General features: G+C 46.5%; 1 protein-coding gene across 1 annotated transcript; it reads left to right on the plus strand.

Annotated features, from left to right (window-relative positions):
• The first annotated feature begins 279 nt into the window (after positions 1-279).
• On the plus strand, positions 280-18522 carry LOC125726725 (SH3 and cysteine-rich domain-containing protein 2-like). Its single transcript, XM_049003138.1, has 11 exons — positions 280-924; positions 8115-8472; positions 9899-9993; positions 11731-11815; positions 12344-12459; positions 12589-12682; positions 13044-13099; positions 13203-13282; positions 14816-14867; positions 15162-15299; positions 15610-18522. The coding sequence occupies exons 1-11, from the start codon at positions 832-834 to the stop codon at positions 15706-15708; spliced, it is 1266 nt and encodes a 421-aa protein (XP_048859095.1). The 5' UTR covers positions 280-831; the 3' UTR covers positions 15709-18522.
• The last annotated feature ends 3008 nt before the right edge of the window (positions 18523-21530 follow it).

Here is a 21530-nt window from a genome sequence, read left to right on the forward strand (position 1 = left end):
AAACACTCATGACGGAAACACCCCGCACATTACATTATGCTACAACACTCTTGCATGTAACCGCACAATTTTACAAAATTAGCCACATATAAAAAAAAAACACTTAAAACACGCGGAAGTGTGTAAAAATCCCAGGTATAACACGCGACGCAGAAGCAAAGCATTTACCTATAACTGGTTTCCACCGTCCGCCTCACTCGCAAGGCTGAAGCTAAGGCGCTCCAATCAGGCACCGGTGACGCACGGAGAGACGCCGAGCCCCCCCGCCGGACGCGGGTATTTTGCTGCAGGTTCTTCGCACGGGCAGCGCTGCACCCTGGCAGACGATCTGTGAATGAAAAGACGGCGCATTTCTAACTAAGAAACAAAACTCCTGCAACTCATCGAGTCTGTTATCCAGACCGGAGCTCATATGAACGCGCCATCACCCGGATTCCAGCATTTATTTACGTTTTGCTTTCCCAAACTTTGCTGTCATTGCTGTCCGGTTTACAGTAGCTTGCATGTGGTGCCAACGCTGAGCAGATTGCCAGCATAAAAGGGAGAGATGTAGTTAGAACTGGTTTTGAGTGGAACAGGCTTTTGCACTCATCACGCTGGTAAAATCGAAAACGAGCTTATTCGGTCCAACTGATGTAATATTACTACAGAATATTTATTTCAATACTCGCAGTAAAAATAATGGAAATGAGCCACTCGCTGTGCGAATTTCACTGACGTCTCCAGAAGAGTGGATATTTTTGCGAGTCGGGGAAGGGATATATACCCGCGGCATCCCATCTATCCGCCGGCCCTGATCTTACTCCAAAGTGCAGTCTTTCTGCTAAACTGATGATGACGGAAAATAGCGAGAAGGAGAATGAACCACAGAACCGGGTCCTTCAGCGGTCACCGAGCACAGTGTCCATGCAGCCGGTATCCAAGGTAAGCACAAGTCCACAATCAGGAGCTTCAGGTTTGTTGAACATCGACCGAACCAGAAACGCGTATTTACTCATAACATTAAACACCATGTAACGGACTCAGCAATTGCTACAGCTGATTAATGCACAGGTGCCATTTCTGCAAGAGAACATGAAATTTCAGCTTTTTAGAAGAAAAACAGCGAGTTAACAACCCTAATATATACACCTATAACATCAAGTACTTAGTGCTCTCTTTTTCCATTTTCATTGCTTAAAGGTAACTAATCGTATATGATGCTCTTGCCAGCCAAATGAATGAAACGAATTAAAGCGCTTAAAGAAAGGCTGTGCATATTGGGTGTTTTTTTTGCCGTCTCATAATATTCTTTGCATTATAATCAACTGCTACCAAGAATACCCCTATATATTTTTCCGTGAAGTTAACCTTTCCGTGGGTTTCAGGTAATAATATCAGCGTCAGGTTCTTGCATTGAAATGTCAGTGCAAGTGCAGATGAATAAAAATGAGCCGAGAGTTTATTATTAGGCTATCAAATATTGTATAAATTAGCAACCGATGTCATGTGGGTCACTGTTTTGTAATTGATTGTGGTAATGAAGGGGACGTAACCCAACGTCACACAGCCTTGTTGCGGGGGAACTAATTACCGCAATTTCTTCAACAAGAGGCTTTCGACGTTATGAAAGAGATGCACATTGACTTATCTGAGAAGGTCTGATGGAGCTGGGATTGCATTCGCACCTAAAACATTTGTCAAATGTGGAATTATTTTTCTGCAAGAGAAGCAAAAGAGCTGTCACGACAGAGCAGTTATCTCTCTGAGTCATAATTAAACACAGTTCCGCAGAAGTATTTCGTTTACATGCCGTGACTCATTGTGGTGCTTTTTTATTGGGAAAGTTAGCTGGTCCAATCAAGTGCTGCCCGCAGTGTTCACTTCTGAACACCAGGGAGCAGCTGGCGAAACTGCTTTATTAGATTTCATGCCCGTGATCTTTACACGTTAATACCGTTGCTTCGGCAGACACGGGATGTTTCGCGCCGGCAGTATAATAAAGACACGTAGTTAGCCATTGCTCTAGGGCCCCTTTGTAGTATTCGGAATTACAGTAGAATCTAGTTGATGATCTAGTTGATAGGTGAGCAAAAGCGCGTGATGCGTTTGGCTCGATTATTAAGATTTGGCCCAAGGCTATGATTAATGGCTTTGTAGAGGATCCCGACTTTTAACCATACAATTGGAATAGCAGTGTATACGCAATCTGACGTGTGTCACAGAATGGCGGAATGGCTTTTGAATAAGGGAACCTTGACTCCCGTCAGTCCGTTTCTTATGTGGTGCCTTTCTGCTTCAGTCATTTAATGGCTGATGGAAATTTCTCTGCGCACAATAGTGCTTTAGTTTTAGGCAATTGAGAGCGACGAACGTGCCACTATTGCGTTTCTTTGTGAAGGGGACAGCGGATCGAGCTCAAAAGTGAGCAATTGTGTTTTCAATTGGTGCCCTTCCGGATCTGCTTAGTGTCAAGGTGAACCTTTTTTCCCCGTTTTAATTAATGGAAATTGCGTTGTTTCTTCTTTCCCAAAAAAAAAAAAACTCGGTGAGGATCCGCGATTATCGGGAAAAAAAGTATCTTTAACCTTTTGGTTTACCTCAACTCCTAATTCCCTCGCATAATGAAGAAATCAACGGACCATTTAAAACCCATTAAGCCCAGGTCCTGAGTCATTAAAATAATTCACCTAGATCAACCCAGCTAGAATCTGCCAAGGAACGCTGAGCTAATTTAACAGATGACCAGCATGTGCTCTGTCATATGGTTTGGAAGAATTTCGCTCTATTCCTGGTTTATGAGAGAATGGGTCAGGTACCGTTTGAACAAGACAACTTCAATGGTGCGCATGAGCTTCCAGCTGTGTGACCCTGAAACCTTTTTTTAAAAACTGCCCTGGCTAAGCTGAGCCCTCTGAGTAAACAGACATAAATTAAACCGGCTTGCAGATGTGGCCTCCCAAGACCAGGGCTGATAGGATGAAACGGTTTATTTATAAGAGTATTTATGGTTGTCCTTGCTGGGTGTTGGAGATACCATTAGCAGACAGCAGAGAGTTCGGCTTTGCCGGACTGGAAAACAGAAAAGTGTCGGTTGCAGTGTGAGATGGTCGCAGAACAATCTGGAGCGAGTCAGTCCCGAGCTGAGGTGTGCCGTCCTGTACCTGGGTTGCGAGAACTGAACACCCACGTGCGGAGAATTGAATACCGTTCTCAGCGTCTTCCTTTTTGTTATGTAAACAGCCATTAACTAGTCATTTACATTTAGCCTGTACTTCTGGCGTGAATTCAGCAAAGTCGTGCATCTTCCACTAACCGGTGAAAAAAAGGGGGTCATCTTAGGGTGGGTGATGCTCCGTCTTACAGCAGAAACCTCGCAGAGGTGCAGACTGCGCTGGAAGACCAAGAGAGATGTATAAACATGTGTAAGACGTCCTAATGGACTTAGAGAGGGTACAAGAGAGGAGTGTGAGTATCTGCTCGTGGGCTCTTACCGTTCTCCGGTCTTGGTGCAGTAAGTGTCCCGGATCTCCACGGTCAGCTGGGACCGCTGGCCACAGTGATCACCCTGCGGGAATTACAGCAAATGCAGCTCCGCACGGTCAGTTTCTCGGTCTGTTCTGAATTCGTTCCAAATTCCTGAGTTTGGCCAAGTTAAGATATCTGTGAAGAATGCAGAATTCGAAAGGTTTTCTGTTGTTAGTTCTCGTACCAATACTGCTGCAAAATGATTCAGCTCAGGACATAGGACAACACTTAGGTAAAATAAAAGCATTAACATGAATATGTAAATATGGATATCAATATATGATACGCACATATATGGATATAGACTGTGAGAATTGGGTATTCTATGGAGAAGACAGAATTCCAACACAGTGGTGATGTTGGATGCGGAGTCATACTATGGTACTGCAGTAGTAGTCCATAGGTTGTTGTAGGCCTGTGAGATTTGTGATTGGTCAGTGACGGGCAGCACAGCCAGCCAACCGCAAGTTACCATAACAGCAGAGAGGCGTGGCCAAGAAGAGGCTGCATTCATTTAAAGAACGGTCGGCTTTCATTAGCAGTTAGCGCTCCGTCACTGTGCCCTGAAACGGGCCTCGTGCCATCCTTTGACATGAAGCAGTGCGTCTTGACAGACCGAGCTGGCGACCCAAGATTAATCATCTCCCCTGTTTCATGAGCCTCATTTTTCCACCATTACAGACAGACCCTTCTCAACGGACGTCAACGAATGTAATTCCCCTAACTGCAAAGTCATGACGGTGGAAATCAGGCTCCCTCCACGCTGCTACTGTTACCAGTGACCCACGCTAACCAGCCACTTTATTCAACATGCCCTGGGTAACTTTGTGAAAGATAGATTCATGCCTTTTGGTAGATGCCGCCCCTTCATTTGCTACATTTGTTTAAATGTGAGTTTCTGGGTATATTTAAATCGTAGACTGAATTGGTGGGGGGGGGACCTCATGACTTTATAATTCGGACGAATGAGTCCCTTCGAGAGCCAGGATACGATGTTGTCGTCAGTCATGTTTATTACAGAGACACGCGCGCCTGTGGACGTCACAGCAGTAATAATGGTCCCCGCACAGGGGATGTGAGGAGCCGGAAAAGACGACTCCGGACGTCAACAAGAACCCGTTCCGGAGAGCTTTCCGGAAAAAAGAAATCACCTTAATCCTGACCTGCTCGTCAACCCTAATCTGTCTGTCTGTTGGAAATGGAGGGGATGAGTATTGGGGGGGGGGGTGGCAGGAGACTGAAAGTGAGAATGACACAGGAATTTGGGGGGGGGGAGCACTCATTGGTAACTAGATCAGAAATGCCAGCCCCTGGAGGACGGGCTCCCGCTTTGAGTCTGGTTCCTCCCAAGGTTTCTTCCATCTAGGGAGTTTTTCCTTGCCACTATCGCAATTGGCTTACCCACTGGGGGCTTTGGGCAGGGATGCTGTAAAGCGCTTTGAGACGATGTAATGTTGTGAACATGCGCTATACAAATAAAATTGATTGATTTGAGTGTGTGCATGTGTGTGACACACGTGTTAGACACCCTCCACGAAGCAGATCTGGTAACACGTCCTGTGAAGCCCATGTGTATAAGAATCTATGAATACATCCATAACACATTATAATGCATTCATAAGGCATTATAAACATGGCTATCAGTATTTATAAAAAGGCATAACACATTATAGCCATGTGTATTATGCATTATTAAAGCTCTCACCTATAAAGCACTATAGATACCTTTATAATGCATTATAATGGTCGGTATAAGCATTATGGATACTTTGTGATGCATTATGATGTTATCTATAGTGCATTATAGATGAGAGCTTCATAAGGCAGTCAATGCATTATAAACATGACTATAACGCGTTATGCCTTATAAATAGTTATAGCCATGTTCATAACACATTATGAATGCATTATGATGCACTATGAAGGTGTCTATAATGAAGTATAAGGACTGCTTTAAAGTGTTACCGCAGATCCCTCACTCCCACTTGAGATAAACCACACTGCTTATTTTGTTTCTTGGCCATCCTGAGTCAGGGAAATTGTCCCTCAGGCAGGCCCTAGAGCCTTCTCATGGAGAGCAGGCAGCGCAGATGGCCACACACACACACACACACACACACACACACACACACACACACACACACACACACACACACACACACACACACACACACACACACACACACACACTACAGCAGCTCAGGTTCTGGAGCAGCACTCCCAGCTCGAGCCCGTTTGGACTCACCAGCTCTCCTCAAACTGTCAGGCACCCACTGCTGCTCTGAATCTCTAATTAACGGGCAGCAACATCTACTTTTTTTGATCCACTTTTCGAACTGCTACTTCACCCCATCTTCAGAGGATCCATGCCTGACTTCTCCAGTCCATGGCTCTCTATGCCGCTCCTGCTTGAACTGCTGCCAGTTGGATTTCTGTCTCTTGGAGTGACAATGATCTTCGGCAAGAGAAACCATGGAAAATGGGGGGGGGGGGGAGGGGGGGTGTCATAGACAATTTAACATCAGATGCAAATGCTACTTGATCATATTAAGTCCAACAACATTAAATTATATTGTAAAGTTACATTTGAAAATGTCATTTGTATGAGTCATATCGATTTGAAATAATCATACATTGTAAATGTATTATTATTATTTTAAATTTATTTATTTATCTATCTATTTATCTAGATGAATAATCTAGATTTATCTAGATTTTCCCCCCCCCCCCGGGAAAAAAGCCCAGAGCTGCCTATGGCAAAGCAGACGTCCTGTGTACACAAGGACAAGGCAGTCATGAACATGTGACCTTCCACCGTCTCCCCATAGTAACCACGTCTCAGTGGGGGAGGGGTGTAGGGGCTCGAATTGCAAGCATAGCAGGTATATTTCGGTCCACATTCCTTGGGGCCCAGGTGATCAACTCGGGTGCTGACATCCTACAGAATTAAGATTGTTTTCCAGAACAGGCACTTGTGCATGCAGCACCTTGGGAACGATTGCGATGGTTCGGACCGACAGGCTCCAGAGGCTTCAGCAGTACATAGTGGGTCACTGTACTGGGTCGCGGCTGGATTCTCTGGGAAGAGTTAATGAGCCTTGCTGGCCTTCTCACAAATGGTTACGGTGTAATTTAATTTGTCCGGATGACAGTGTACATTCTGGCTGTGCAAACAAAGTCCTTAGTGCGATTTCCTCTGACTAAGACTTCACGGTGCCGCCCCTCAGTTTCACTGATGAATGAGCGAGACCATTGAGTTCTCGGATCTCAGCTCGTTAATGCTCACTAAGCACTTACCGTACAATTGGAGCATGAAGATAAGTAATTAGTTACATTTACCATCTGAGTAAATATACAACAGGCAACAAGCAGAGTGAATCAATGAAACAGAATCATAAAACAAAACAATAGTATCTATCCATCAATCTGTTTTCCGTACTGCTTATCAGACGTAGACTGTACACCAAGAAGCGAAGAGCACAAGGCAGGGGACATAATGCATGAAATGTACTATAGCAAATGCATTGTGGCTGTGCTAAGAATTTCTGAAGCATCTTCGGTGGCAAAGAAATGCAGATTAAGACTCCTGGGGACTTCATTTTAAGCCGCCTTCCAGATTCACGTCAGATCCTGATAATTCATTCACTTGTTGTTTATTCACAGAAAATGCAAAATGCTTTTAAAATTTCTGTTTAAAAGCACAAGGGTATTGTTTGGTTGTCCTAGGATGCAGGAAGCTCAAGTTTTAAATCAAATAAAATGATAAAAATAAACCTTCCAAAAATAATATATTCCGCTCCCTTCCGTTACACAGAGTGCGTAGATCTGTTACCAGAATTCCCGCTGGTTAGGGAAACGGGACTCTAACAGTGATGGAACCCTCCACAAAGACTGCTTATTTCGCTAAGACCCCATGCCTAAAGGTTTTGTTCTGCATTGCTTATTTTTTCGGGCTTTCTGGGCCGCCACCAGGACCAGTCTCCATTGCCAGGAGCCAAGGTCACCTCTATTCCCGGAGACGTCGGCAGACGGCACAAGCACCAATTAAGTACTTTTGTGAAAAGTAAAGCAAAGGGTTAAATGCCTTATATTAACCCACTATAGGAATTTACAGGTGCTATTTCACGCCCCTGATGCTGGGGGTGTGACACAGCAGCGATCATCTCTATGCCGCCCTACTAAATCTGTTTACCGACATAAAATTCTCTTATGTATTAGCATTTAACGAAAGGCCCTTAAGTCTAATTTATGCCCTCAGGTAGTTTAAGGGAAAAACTTTTGTCTAAAATAATTTTGATGGCATAGCTTAGGGCTGTCCCCGTTTATACAAATGGATATTTTAATGGAAATTTTCAGGTTATGGATCTTAGGAGAACAAAAGGTCCACTCTTGGATACTATGCAGCTTACTGCCCAAATTAATACATTACCTGACCCAGCCATTATTTAAACAAGTTACAGGCAATATATGCCACACAAACGCTGGAGTGAAGACTGATCTATTATTCTCCAAACTGCAGTTATTGCTGGCTCCCAGCAGGGGGCGGCATCTTTTTTTTCGATTGCACTTTAACTCACCACGCTTCTATGGTTTTGTCTCCCGGGCAGCTCCAGCGTCTGAAGCGCTCGCTGTCCTTCAAGTCCATCATGCGCAGCAAGAGTGTGGAGAACTTCTTCCAGCGGTCCAACAGCGATGCTCGGATGCCGCCCGATTTCTTCACCGATGCCCCGCCCCCGTCCCCGCCCCTTCCGTCGGGATCCCCACTGGCCAGCGACGGCTCGCCATCCATGTCCCCGTCCCTCAGCCCCAACCCTTCCCTGTCCTCTCAATCCCCGTCTTTAAGCCACTCCCCCTGCGGGTCCTCCAGGCCCCCAGACCTGACCCGGCCCCAGCTGGTGCACTGCTTTCAGGAGCACGTATTCCGACGGCCCACTTACTGCCAGCTCTGCAACAACATGATCGTGGGTAGGTCGTACCAATCCTCGGGAGGGCGGGGCCCGCTCGCTCTGTTCATGCATCGTGACTCAAAAGCAGACAACGTTTGGCAGCCATCTGTAAACACGGCACACAGAAATACAGAGTTTTATCGCTGCTCGTAGAAGTATGCAAATGCATGCAAATAAGCCTGCTCTCCTACAGCCGACTGCTTGGAGAAGAGATCAAGCCGCAGACCTGTCATTTTGGTATGAGCTGAAATTCAAGCTTGTCAGACCTGATAATGGTATGGGAGCTCAAAACACATCGTATTTCTACCCATGTATACCACAGTATCAATGACAGAAAAGTATGAGCTAATCAAGTTTCTAATTAACATTAGTGGCGTTTTTTAGCGTCTGTCGGTTGTGCCTGACACGTCGTTAGGTCTTTACTTTTGAAGGATACACATGTGCTCCAATCATTCATCACACAATCCACTCACTCCCATCCATATTTATCGCTCACCACATCACTTAGCACCTCGGACCCCTTTCCCACAATTCCCTCTTTGTCACGTTTTCTCTTCTCCCCCCATTTCTGCTTTTTCGTCGACTCAATCTGTTCCGCCTCATTAGTCATATTTCATTGTATAGTTACTTCTCTCCCTCCTTTTCTTCAGCTGCTCTTACCTCTCTCTTCCTGCCTGTTTCGATTTGAGCCCTAAAATGACTCTGGGGTCGTTTGAAAACAAGTGTCCCTGGGTAACGCTGTCGCTCGCTGCGTGCACTTAAAATTCATAGTTTATTATTTATTGTTCGTTATCTTCCTAGAAAAGCCTGAAGCAGCACATAGGCCAAGTCCCACCTCTATTAAACCATAATATATCCCTTTCGGCCCCTGAATATAAACCCGCATTATTATGAAAACAAAAGGCACGTCCATTTGATGGTTTATTAAGCTTGTTCCACTCCGTACACCGTCCATCGACTGATCAGATACAGAGGTGAAGTTGGCTGTAGCCCATCCCAGCCTGGACAGGACAGAGGTCCGTGGGCAAGATGCCAGTTCATCACAGGACGCATGCATGGTCAAACCCACAATGTGTGCAATTTAGAGATACCGGTTAGTCCGGCTGCATGAGGAAGCCAGAGGACCTGAACAAAGCCCACGCAACATGCAAACTCCATACAGGCGTAGTAGAAATAAAATTCAAACCCCAAAGCCCGATGGTCTAAGGCACAGTGAGCCGTCATACCATCCAAATTACAAACTAATATTATTGCCACTTTTCAGAGCAGGAAAAGAAGAAGTGGAAGAAAAAAAAAATGTTTCTGACATTTGCTGAAAATTATTTAGGGACTTAATAATTGGCATTAGGTACCTTTAGGCAGAAGTTATTTTTGTCTTGTAGGTCATGTCGTAACCAAAAGTGTTTCCGCTTCTTTCTGATGGGGTCCTTTTCTCCCCCGGGCAGGTAACTCGAAGCAGGGCCTCCGCTGTAAAGCTTGCAAGGTGGGGGCTCACCTGTGGTGCTCCTCTGAGCTCTCCCAGCAGCCCTGCAGCGGCAAGGTGAGGCCTCCTGGCATCCGGCCGCGTCTCCTCCTCCCCCCAGCGTCCTGTACAGGAGCAAAGCTGCCACACTGACAGTTTAAAATTTGTGCTTTAAAGAACTGGATTTCAGTCTTCATTAATGGTAACGGGGTTTTGGGGCATGGATGTAAGGGAGGGTGTTTTTGCGGGGTTTCAGCAAGGACACGGTTGAAGAAAGATGCTTGAACGGATAACAGCAGCCAGTAGACTTTCTAGTAGTAAAAAAAAAAATAAAAACACAAGCCTCATTGACTCTACATAAAGTGGACTGTTATTGAGAAGTCTTCTTACCCCAACACATTTATGCGGTTCTGTCAATGGGGGCGGTGATCCCACTGTCACTGATCTCAGAACAGTGCCTGTGATGAGGAACAAGAATGCTCTCCTTTTATGCAAAAGCCAACCATGTCCTGGAGAGAAATCACACCTGTCCACAAACAGACGGAGCGGAAGGTTGAGATGTAGAAGCGAGAGGGGTGGATTATCCAATACTGTACCTGAGGTGTCCCTGTTTTGTTTTTGGGCCAGTGGGGGTGTTCTGAGCCAACAAGATCCTTTCATCCTCCTCCAATCACACTCATTGGCCCATTACTGTGGCCAATTCGCGGTGAGATTCGGCAAACAACCTGTACTTTTCATCACTTCAAAAAACGAACCAAGGTACCGCAAACACATTTAAGGAGGGCCTGTCGAATTTGGAACCATGCGGAGTCAGCCAGAACAGCGGGTCCTCCTGGGAAGCTAGGATGAGGCATTGGCGCCGGGTAAGGAGGTACTGACTCACTCGGAACGCCAGGGCAGGGATTTTTGTCTGCCTGGAAGTCAAAGAGAACCAACAGAATCCCCACACTTCCTATTTGTGTAAGTTGTAGCCAAACTCAGACACAGAGCTGCTCCTTGGTTTGCAGAGAGGCAGCGAATGCCTCTCAGGTTTACCGCGGTCAAGATAATCGTCTTCCAAGCTTCCCCCTTTCCCTGGCAGACAGGTGGGAACTGTCCCACAGCGGCAATGAAAACCGAGACGTTAATGACCCCGACGGCGGATGGTCCCGAGTTCTAGAGCAAGGATGAAATTAGAAGCCTTATTTATTTATTGATCGCCTTTGACTGTTCGAGAGATGCTCCCCAGCCTCTCCTGTCATGCATAACAGAATAGGAGTGGCGACGCCACTGAGCCGTCACTCCAGAACCTTGAGTGCAGCCTGCAGAAGAGGGAGGATGCAGGTGCATTATTATTTCTGCAAAAACACCCGCATTGCCTGAGGTGCTTGATGCGAGATTAGTGAGAATGAGGTTTTGCCCCAGGCACTGATTTGAGCCCCATCCCAAGGCATGTCTGGCAGAGTACAGGCTCTAATACCATCATACTTCTTAAAGCCACATGGGCAAGCCAGGGGAGTGGCACCTCCCTCACCGCAGGAGGGCAATGGCTTTTCCTGAGCCACAGCAGCAGTCTGGTTCCATGCCCCAGAAGAACCACAGTCTGCTTAGATAATGATCAGCTTCTTGTTAACAGTTAAGGGTGAACAAAGGCAATGATCCACATCAGAGATACTTCTGTCTCCTCTGCAATAAATGTATACCAGTGAAAACGCCCTCTACCTACATTAGGGTTCTCGTTCTGCTCGTTCGGTTAATTTTTTGGTTCTCTTTCCCTGCCAGCTCCTCTTTCTCTCTTGGTCATCACTTTCTCTCCAATGTTGTTCTTTCCGTCAGACCGGGGCCTTCAAACGGAACTTCAGCTCGCCGTTGCTCAACAATGACCAGCTACACACCCTAAAGGAGGCCCCCCCTGCTCAGGGTAAGGTGCCACACCGAGGGTTTGCGACCAAGGATCAAAATCAGCAAGGAACAGAAAAACACGAGCACGATGGCTGTAGCGCACGTAGCTCCCACCTCTGTCTAACCCTAACCCTTCTCCCTTCACCCCATCAGTTAAAATAGCGATTCTCCTTACTTCCACATCCTTGTTTCAGCGCCCCTATTGAACTTTCCTCAAATAGCACTTCAATTTCATCCCAAATGCTCAGAACTACTTGTAAGACCACTTACACTGAGAAAGTCAAGTGATGCAAAACATCCAATCCAATCCAATTCATATATAACAATGATGTTTCCTATCCATCATTGCTTAAGTTCTCAAACCCTCCAATTATAAACGGATGTCCTCACCCAGTTCTATATTCCTGTCATTGTAAGTAGGTTGCTCGACTCCGGGCTAGCCCAGTGACATGGCGACCGCTTGACATAGAGGTTTATTTTTCACACGACGGGTGACAAAGTACAGTCTCTGTGGTTTGGCAGTAAGGCTCTGCCTGTGTCCCAGCAGAACAGGGGAAGGGCCGGGTGGACCCCGTGTACGAGACCCTGCGCTACGGGACGTCGCTGGCCCAGATGAGCCGTTCCAGCTTTGGCAGCATGTCTGAGTCGCCAACCTGCAGTATTGTATGTGGGGGGGCTTGGGGGGGGGATCCTGCTCATGACATCTGCTTTTGGTAGTTTTAGACTAGCTGACATCTTTGGGGGAAAAATGGATGGTGTCTCACTGCTTATAACCATGTGACATTTGCGCAGGACGAGGGGGGGGAAGAACGGGAGGAAGGTCAGCAGCCCCCGGAAGAGGGGAGTTCTCTAGAGATGCCGGGTAAGACCCCACCTCTGGAATCAGGTTAGTTCAGTTCATTCCCAACTCAGCCCCCGCAGCTGTCTAAACAAAGACTTATCAGCAGCGATCACGAGTAGATTTAGGTTAACTGAAGCACTCCGAAACTATCTGTGAAGGAAGAGCTTTCAGAATCTTTTACTTTGCAAGCAGATCCTCTTTGGCTTGCTAAACTTTATCCTTGATCGGTTTTGTTGTTAGTTTCATCTCATCGTAACTCTGGCTTGGTCTAGAAGGCACCTGTTCTCTTGTGGCTAATGTGTCTGACGGGACTTAGCTGGGAATCCAATACAAACAAATACCTTCTCTGTTGAAAACGATGGGCCAGAACTCACTGTGACAGCATAATGCTCACTCTCTCTGCAAGAACCGCCCCCCCAGGAGAACGGGAAGGCAGATCCGGAGGACGGAGGTGGTCCAAAGGTAGGGTGGCCGGGACGTCGATAAATCATCCGTAGTAAATAAATGTTCCCACAAGCCCTCAATGCAAAGAGCTCAGCCCGTGACCCTGTTCTCCGTCTCCCAGGCTCCCAAGATTCACTCCATCCATACTTACGTAGCGCTCTACAAGTTCCTGCCACAGGAAAGGAACGACTTGGAGCTCCAGTGAGTATATTTCTCTGTGTATCCATGCAGCCTGTTGCTGCATTAGTATGTCTGGTGTTTAGCTGGAAGTGCTACTTCAAGCAGAAAAACTAGCTATGCACGTTCCAGTGAGATGACATTTTTGGCCATTTTTTGCCAGATTTCTGCAACATTTTCACATAAATGGCAGGGATGCATCCAGATAGCATCTTGGCCAAGGATGTGGTCCAGGTTGCCGTGCGCTTCGGCAGGTGCTCGACCTGATTTACTGCAGACAGACAGCTATATAAACAAGCAGCCAAAAAAAATCTATTTGCATGAACGTGTCGGCTGAAGAGCCAAACGTAATGTAAAGAAATGTGTCTGCATGGGAATTACACAGAGAGGGTAAGACAACAGCAAGCAAAGAGCGCAGAAATAGCAAAGGAAGGAGGACGTGGAGAGGCGGGTCGTGCTTAGGGGTTTGGAGATGCTGTAACTGTGTTTGGAGGGAGACGGGATGGGGGACAGGGAGGTGCAGGGGAGACAGGTAGCGGGAAAGAGAAGAGCAGGAGATGGAGGACAGAGGGGGGGGCAGCGAAAAGAGGAGCAATGGGCAGGTAGCAGAGGTAGATACCGAATGGTCTCTATCGGGCCATCTGCCGTCTCGCTGGGGTGGGTCAGCATGGGTCCGGACGCCCTGTGTGGATCAGGCATCTGTGCCCTGCAGTACAAGCAGGAGTCGTCGGTCCTGGACTTGGCCCAAACACAGTGACCCCCCCCTTCCTCCCTCCTCACCTATATGGGTCACATGGTATGCAACGGTGCCATACTGCACAGATCCCAAGTAGAGGTCAGCTACGCATCTGTGCAAAATGCTATATTAAATTCACTGGGTCCCTGGAGGAAGCTCCCATGAATAAGTCAAGACGACTTTGCATGTAACATGCAAATTTTGCACATGATGGCCCGTGACCCTGAGCAGGATAAGTGGCTGAAGATTGATAGAAGGTTACAGTGGCGTTTGCAATATTTATATGAGAAATTGATTACATGAACCATGACAGCAGCATTGCCTAGTTTACTCTATAGCAGGGCTTTTCCACCAGGGACCACCGACCCCAACAATAATGATCGGGCCTCCCTTTATACTTTTTATCTCTGGGATCTCAAAGACAGGGTTTAGAGAAATTGATTAGAAATAGGAGCTATACTAGGATTTTCCTCAGCTTGGGAGCATAAGAGGGGACATGATGACCCCTCTGTGTGAATTATCATTAGCCAATGATACGTCTTGAAACAGTGAGTGACCGGGGAGGGGGCACTCTGGGAGCCAATCAGCTTTCAGCGGGGGACAGTATCCCTGTGGTCCCACCCTTTATGTACCCCAGATTAGAAGCTAGAAATTGTAAGGAGGTTCTTCCGGTGCAATTTGAGGGAACCCTGAAACAATAAAGCGAGTGCCAGTTCAGCATATTGTGTATTACGATGTTTCGGGAGAGAGGCGGGACCTTTGGCACGTCTCTGTAGTTCTGTGTCTCTGTTTCACATCCCATACTTCCCATCTGCCTCCAGCCCTGGCGATCGAGTACTGGTCATGGACGACTCTAACGAGGAGTGGTGGAAGGTGGGTAAGGACTGCTGCTGAGCATCCTATAGATATTCGCCCGCCTCACGATGGGGCAGGACACGTTCAAACTTCTAAATAGGGATTCTCCTTGTTTTCCGGTGCTGTTGTCCTTTGTGGTTTATGACAGTCAAATGCATGCAGGATCCTTTCCACATATACACAGATGTGATCTATGTTAAGAAACAGCTAAAAAAAAACACCCAGCAATTCGTAGGTACTCTGGCGGTAACATGCCAGGCTATGTTCAGGAACTTATCGCCATGGAAACCATCTTGTCTCCATCCCGCGCAGGGCAAGAGCGGAGACAGGGTGGGCTTCTTCCCGGCCAACTTTGTGCAGAGGGTCCGGCCGGGAGAGCGAGTGTTTAGGGTCACCCAGGGCATCCATGGAAACCGAGAGATGGGCCAAATGACCGTAAAGGAGTCTCAGGTAAGACGGAGTTCTCCTCTTCCAGGAACCTTTTTGGCTCCCCGGGCGGCTGCTTGTTTGTTACATATTATCTCCTTTGCACATTGCATTGGACGAAAGCATCTGCCAAATAAATGTAAATGCAAAATACCACTTACTTCAGTGGTGTGCGACTTCCTCTAAGCTCACTGTGTTCCTCCCCTTAACGTTATACCCTTTAACATTCCGATCCTCTCCCTCTCACTGCCACCTTAGACTTTCCTCCATGACCATATTTGTTCATCTCTGTATTCCTTACTTACGTTTCCCTTTATTCCATCTATGGCTTCAGATCTGTGTGGGAAAGATCGAGGACACCGACGGCTTCGTGAAACTAAGCAGCGGGAAGAAGAGGGGCCTGGTCCCTTGCAATTCCCTGGAGGAGATATGAGGAACGTGGATCTTTTGTCTCCGGCACTCTGCTTTATCCGGCCTATCCTCCTGTTACGCGGGGCTGGGTCAGGACCGCAGGACAAAGGATATCGCTTCAAAATTCCTAAATAACCCAACACCATCAGGGGGAAACAGAAAAAAGGAGGAGGTGGGTCTTCAAGGAAGCTGACCAGGAAGTTAAATTTCAGAATGATGTTCCTATCTAACCCCCTCAGCCTGGCAAAAAGGAACAGAAATCCATTAACGTTACAAGACTGGCTCCAGGGAGAGGCCAGGGTGCTTGTGGAGCTCAAGCATATAGCTACACCTTTCTTGTGGAATAACGAGGCTGACCCAGCAGATTGCAGCTTTCGGGCGACAGCTGAACCTTCAGTGGTCGTCTGAACCAAATCGGGGAATCACAGGGATCAACTGCTTAGTCTGCACACCAAGACTCTTACATTCTGGAGACAGCTGGTGCACACGTCCTCATCCCAGATCCCTTCGGTGGTAGAATCACTTCTTTCCTGGATGTCCATGAGGTTGGGGCTAAATCAGGGAGAAGGGCAACACATGACGGGACGCTTCTCGTGACGTTATGGGGATCTAGCCGGACATTATATTTCAGAGGTCTTGCTTTGTGTATAGCTTTCATTATTACAGGATGTTCTGCTGGTCCAAGGTACACAGATACTCCTAGCAGAGTAATATCTCAGGTCCGCTGTGGGAAGACCTATTAAGAGTAACATTAAGGTGTTCCAGTGAAGGCTGTTCTTTTTTGTACTTTACATTTAGCCACCTGAGTTTAAACTGGGTCCCTGAGCTGAGACCATTTCCAGTCTATTTTGGACCTGCAGCACCAGTTGCTATTTCTGTTAATCCGTTTTCTTCCGTTTTCCACAAGAACGAGGCCTGGATCTTCACAGGACACAGTAATTACAGGTGCACGCTGCTTTACTTACCCGTGTTTAATTGACTACACACCATTCTTTGAAATCGTTCGGAAGAGATCTCCGTACCGTCCACACCTTGCAGTATTACACAATACAATTAAAAGCCTAAAGTCTCAGTTTCTGTTGGGAAAATAACATCTTTCTTTTTCAGGGGACTGGTAGCAGTCACGATGTTATCATCAGATACAGACAGCAAAGAGACACGACTAAAATATCTGGTGGAATTTTCCTATAATGTTTTGCAGTGAACCTATTCTGTAAAAACAAATTTCACTCATAGGCCCCCCATAAGTGAAAACCCTGATATTTTCTTGTCGATGCTGCACTACAAGAACAAACAAAAGCAACCGGGGAAGACAAATGAAGTCCTTGATCTCAGTCCAACTGGCAGACGTGCAAACTGATAAATGCCAAAAGTCTGCTATCGGATTAGAGGAGAATAAAAATTAGAGGAACGATATACAGATCATGTTGTTTTTGTGCAGGGTGGAGGTACCGATCAAAGCAGGCGAGCAGAAATGATTTTTTGAGCTGCATAATGGGTAGATCCATTTCCGGGGCATGAACATTGTGACTGGTGTTTGTATTTCCTTTCCCTCTGCTTTAGGTACGAGTGCCTTTGAGGATGGGGTCAGGTCCCCTGCTTGTTTCAAAGTCAGCTATGTGCCCCGATATTCCCACAAGCTTTCCTTTAATTCGTAGCTCCTTGTGCCACCTTCTGATCTACCCGACCTCATTTTGTTGAGGTCGGGCTAGAAGTTAAGTCTCGGTCCCTTGTTGCTCCGCAAAGGCACCTCTTTCCGACCTTATCTAGTTTCAAGCTCCATCAAACGTTCCAGCTACCCTACATGATCTATCTTGTTTCCTGTTACCTCTTTCCAAAATAAATTGTATACCTTAGACTTCTTACATTAGTAGTTGGATTCTAACCGAAGCGACTGATAAGTACATTCTTCATGGTACGCCGACAGCGCCGATCTGGATGTTAAATACGCAGAATTTTCTAGTTAACCAGCTGCTGTCTTGCGTGAAAAGTAAGCTTGAAGGCTTCAGGATCAGTGAGACATTGGCCTTCACTGCACTGTACTGTACTGGCCTTGTAAACAATTACCGATTCTTATTTATGAAGGTGTGCATTTAAGGAAATATATCCTAGTCACAGAAGGAAGACTGTGATAATGTAGATCTTTGAGGTACTTCATTAGACACCTACCCATCTACACTCCCATCACAAAAATATAGAATATTTAGATTAATTACTAAACTGTTTAGGTAGTTGTTCAGCTTCTGCTACAGGCCGTTTCACTCTTCTCAATTATATCCTCACCATTTTTCAAAAACATGACTTTGTCTCCATGTTCTGTTAATGCAAAATAAGATACAGTTTTACTCTTCACCATGTTTGGCTAAGGATCCACCGGCAGATATGTGAAATACAAGAGATGACCTTTAGATTAAGGAAAAGAAATAGTCCATTCCATCCATCCATCCATCCATTTTCCAAAACGCTTATCCTATTGGGTCGCGGGGGGTCCGGAGCCTATCCCGGTAGCAATGGGCACGAGGCAGGGAACAACCCAGGATGGGGGGCCAGCCCATCGCAGGATAGTCCATTCCTTTTTTGACTATATTAAAAATGAAATAACTTAACAATAAAGGAATGAGTCTAAATCTCCCTCAATCCTGGAATCGCAGGGCATTAATCGGCTTAGCAAACAGCTACAGTAAAACACTGGGTGGTCATGGGCTACATGTTCTATCCTCGCTGCCGACTGTGAACTTAATTCATGTAGACGGTCTGTGTTATCCAGCATTATTGGAGGTGTGTTCTAGGCAAGGAACCATTTTAAAGCATCACTTCAATAAAGTTTCAGAAGATAAACATTCAGCTGTCTGGTTGGCTCTTTTTCCCCACCCGCTCTGTTCTCTGCATTTTGCCACTTGCATCACGGGTGACGAAAGAGAGACAGACTGTGCAGGAAAACGATTATGGGAGGAAAGAATCTCGAAGATCCTTGATCACTATTCAAAGGGGAAAGAAAAACGGTCTGTGCATTACAGCACTATAAAGCGTGTGACTCAGCACAGGCGGCGAACAGAAAGCTTTAGGGGAAAAGGTCGGTGAAAAAGGCACCGGAGTGCGAGTTTGTGAATAAACCCGGCAGCCTGACCGAGCCGGGTTGAGATCACACTTTTCAGTGACGGTGAATGGGGTGCAGTCAGCCCTTCGCTGCAGCTGATCACGCTCGCACACCGCTGAATGGTCAGCGCTCTCGGCTCCGAACCCAGTAATCCTGATCGGACCCAATTATTTCTCACTTTTCCCAACGGACCGGCTTCAGGGCCGCGTGTGTTCCAGCAGGTTAGGGCACCATACCTGGAATCGGAAGGTTGCCAGTTCAAATCCTAGGATTGGCAGAGAGGGATTTCACTATTTGGCCCTTAAGACCGACCGATAACCTTCCATTGCGGACCCTCCTCGCCCCCCACACACAAAAAAAAAAAAGTGCTTTGTATAAAAATCATACGTTAAATGTATTCACACTCGAGCTTCCAACAAGGAGGACACCACAGCACAGCTCACAGAAGCAAGTTTTATTAACCCCTAACATCCCACTTCAGGAGTCTGCTCAGTAACTGTCAGCAGTGAGAGTAGAGCCATTCATCGCGAACAGGCTCCAAGTGGGATTCTCCGCTTCGGTTCCAGAAGCCCCTTATTATGAAGGAAAGCCCAGATCAGGGAGCTGAGACACACTGTCCATGACGGCGTTCTGTGCGATTTACCGCGCCGGAATTCCATCTGGCCTGTGAATATACACACGACAGGGGTCCAGAAGTATTCACTGAACGTCCTACACCCCAAACCTCCGTGTGATCAAACGCACGGCCATGCCAGTCACACGTGCCAGTGAGTGCTCGCCGCGAAAAATTTCACGTGCCACTCTCCCGTCTCGGTAAAGCTATAAGAGCAATTCAGCACCTGGCAGTGAGACAGGTGCCTGATGAAAGGAGGTGACACCTGTGTGCTCCAGCATCTACCCTTATTGGCGCTTCTGTCCTGCAAACGACGGCACAGACAATAAGGAATATGATGCAGCAAAAAGAATGCAGAATAAGTCTCAATGAAAACACAGACAATATAGCCAAATATCCGGAGGGGTTGGGGAGGTGGTACGGATTCCTGTGGGGCGACACCAAAACTTACACATTTAAACCCGGAACTGGTGAGCTCTCTGGAACCAGGTAACATAAATCAGGGTGATTCTCACTTAAGTCGTCTTAGAGGTGGCATACGGCGGCCTAAAGTAAGAATCATTTCCAGCAGAAGCTGTAGAGAAGCCGCCAAGTCAAACGACACATTCGACGTCTATCAAAAGCCCAACGATTCGAACGGGAGCGACTGCGGTCTGCCAAATTAGCTTCTCTAATATATCCCATCTGCATGGGGGCTGTAAGGCCCACAAGGGATATTTTTAGGTATCCCACACAATTAAATGCACCACCCGTCGCATGTTGTGCCGCAGATGCGCATTATAGCATAAATATAACGCCTGAGACATCTGCTGCGATACAGCGCTCCGCCGCATTACTCTATTATTCACCAGCGACCCCATTACATCAGAACAAATAATGCACTCTGCAAAAATATCACATCTGCGGGGTCGATGACGAGACACGTTTTGTCACTCGCCACTTCGTTTGTGTCTAGCTTCATGCACATTTCTGCAAGACAATTCTTTCAGAAAAAGATTATGGGAGTGCAGCACGCCAAAAGCAAGCTAATGCAGGGGAATGACGCACCTTTGAGCTCGGAACAATACGTTTGCCAGGGCTCCCATCGCCGACCAAGGGAGACCAGCAGCCATTTGTAATTTCATTAACAATGGTCACAGTACAACTAACACATAAACCACATTACTACTGACAAAATCCATAAATAAAATCAACACTCCCGTTGACATTAAAATTACTTTAAATTTAACTGACCGTCATGCAATTTGACAAAAAAAACCTCACTGAAGCTTTCTCCCTCAAAGGTTCAACAGCAGCAGCCTGATCATTAACCACTACAAATCCCATGACCTGAAATCGACACGTTGTCCTTGTTCCCTAGTAACCCCCTTTTGCCTGTAATCATTAATGCATCGAATGCATTTTCCTTGTCAGTTTTGGCATGTATTACATTAATGGCAAAACACACACACACACCAGTGTTGACACAATTTCATATTCATGGGTGAGACACGAAAATAACCGACACGGAAACACATCGCTGACACGCTGAGATCATCATTCCTGATGCAGATGAACTCCTGGGACTCATCGCCTTCTGGCTGGAAGATACACGCTGGTACAGCTGTATTAATACAAATATACGTCACATCGTTTTACAGAGGATGTTCAGCTACTCTTAGGTAATTGAAGTACCCCATACTAATGTGGCAGGTTAGCTTACACTCCCAAGACGTCCATGTTACCTCTGTATACTCGGTCACTCAGTGGCCCAAAGACCATAACCCCCATTTGACTTTACCTTTGGTACAACCCCATTTTTTCCCCCCATCGTTCCTTTATTCATCCCTCTTTTGCCCCAATCAAACCACTTTCACCCCTTCCCCCAAATTCCAGCACAGCCCCTCTGATCTTTGTCATTCCTCACGATAGCTCTGACCCAAGGCAAATATTAGCTTCATGTAGCGACGGTCCTCACCGTGGGACATTTCCCTGTGACGTCCTGCTAGCCCATTTCCAAGCCAAAGCTCTGGGGACTCTCCATGTCACACCACACACACACACACACACACACACCCCAGTCCCTGTACATGGCTGAAACTAGGAAATGGGGGCAGAGAGAAGAGAGATGCTATTAACATCATTGATATTAATC

Source organism: Brienomyrus brachyistius, unplaced genomic scaffold, assembly GCF_023856365.1.
Source record: "Brienomyrus brachyistius isolate T26 unplaced genomic scaffold, BBRACH_0.4 scaffold75, whole genome shotgun sequence".
Taxonomy (NCBI): Eukaryota; Metazoa; Chordata; class Actinopteri; order Osteoglossiformes; family Mormyridae; genus Brienomyrus; species Brienomyrus brachyistius.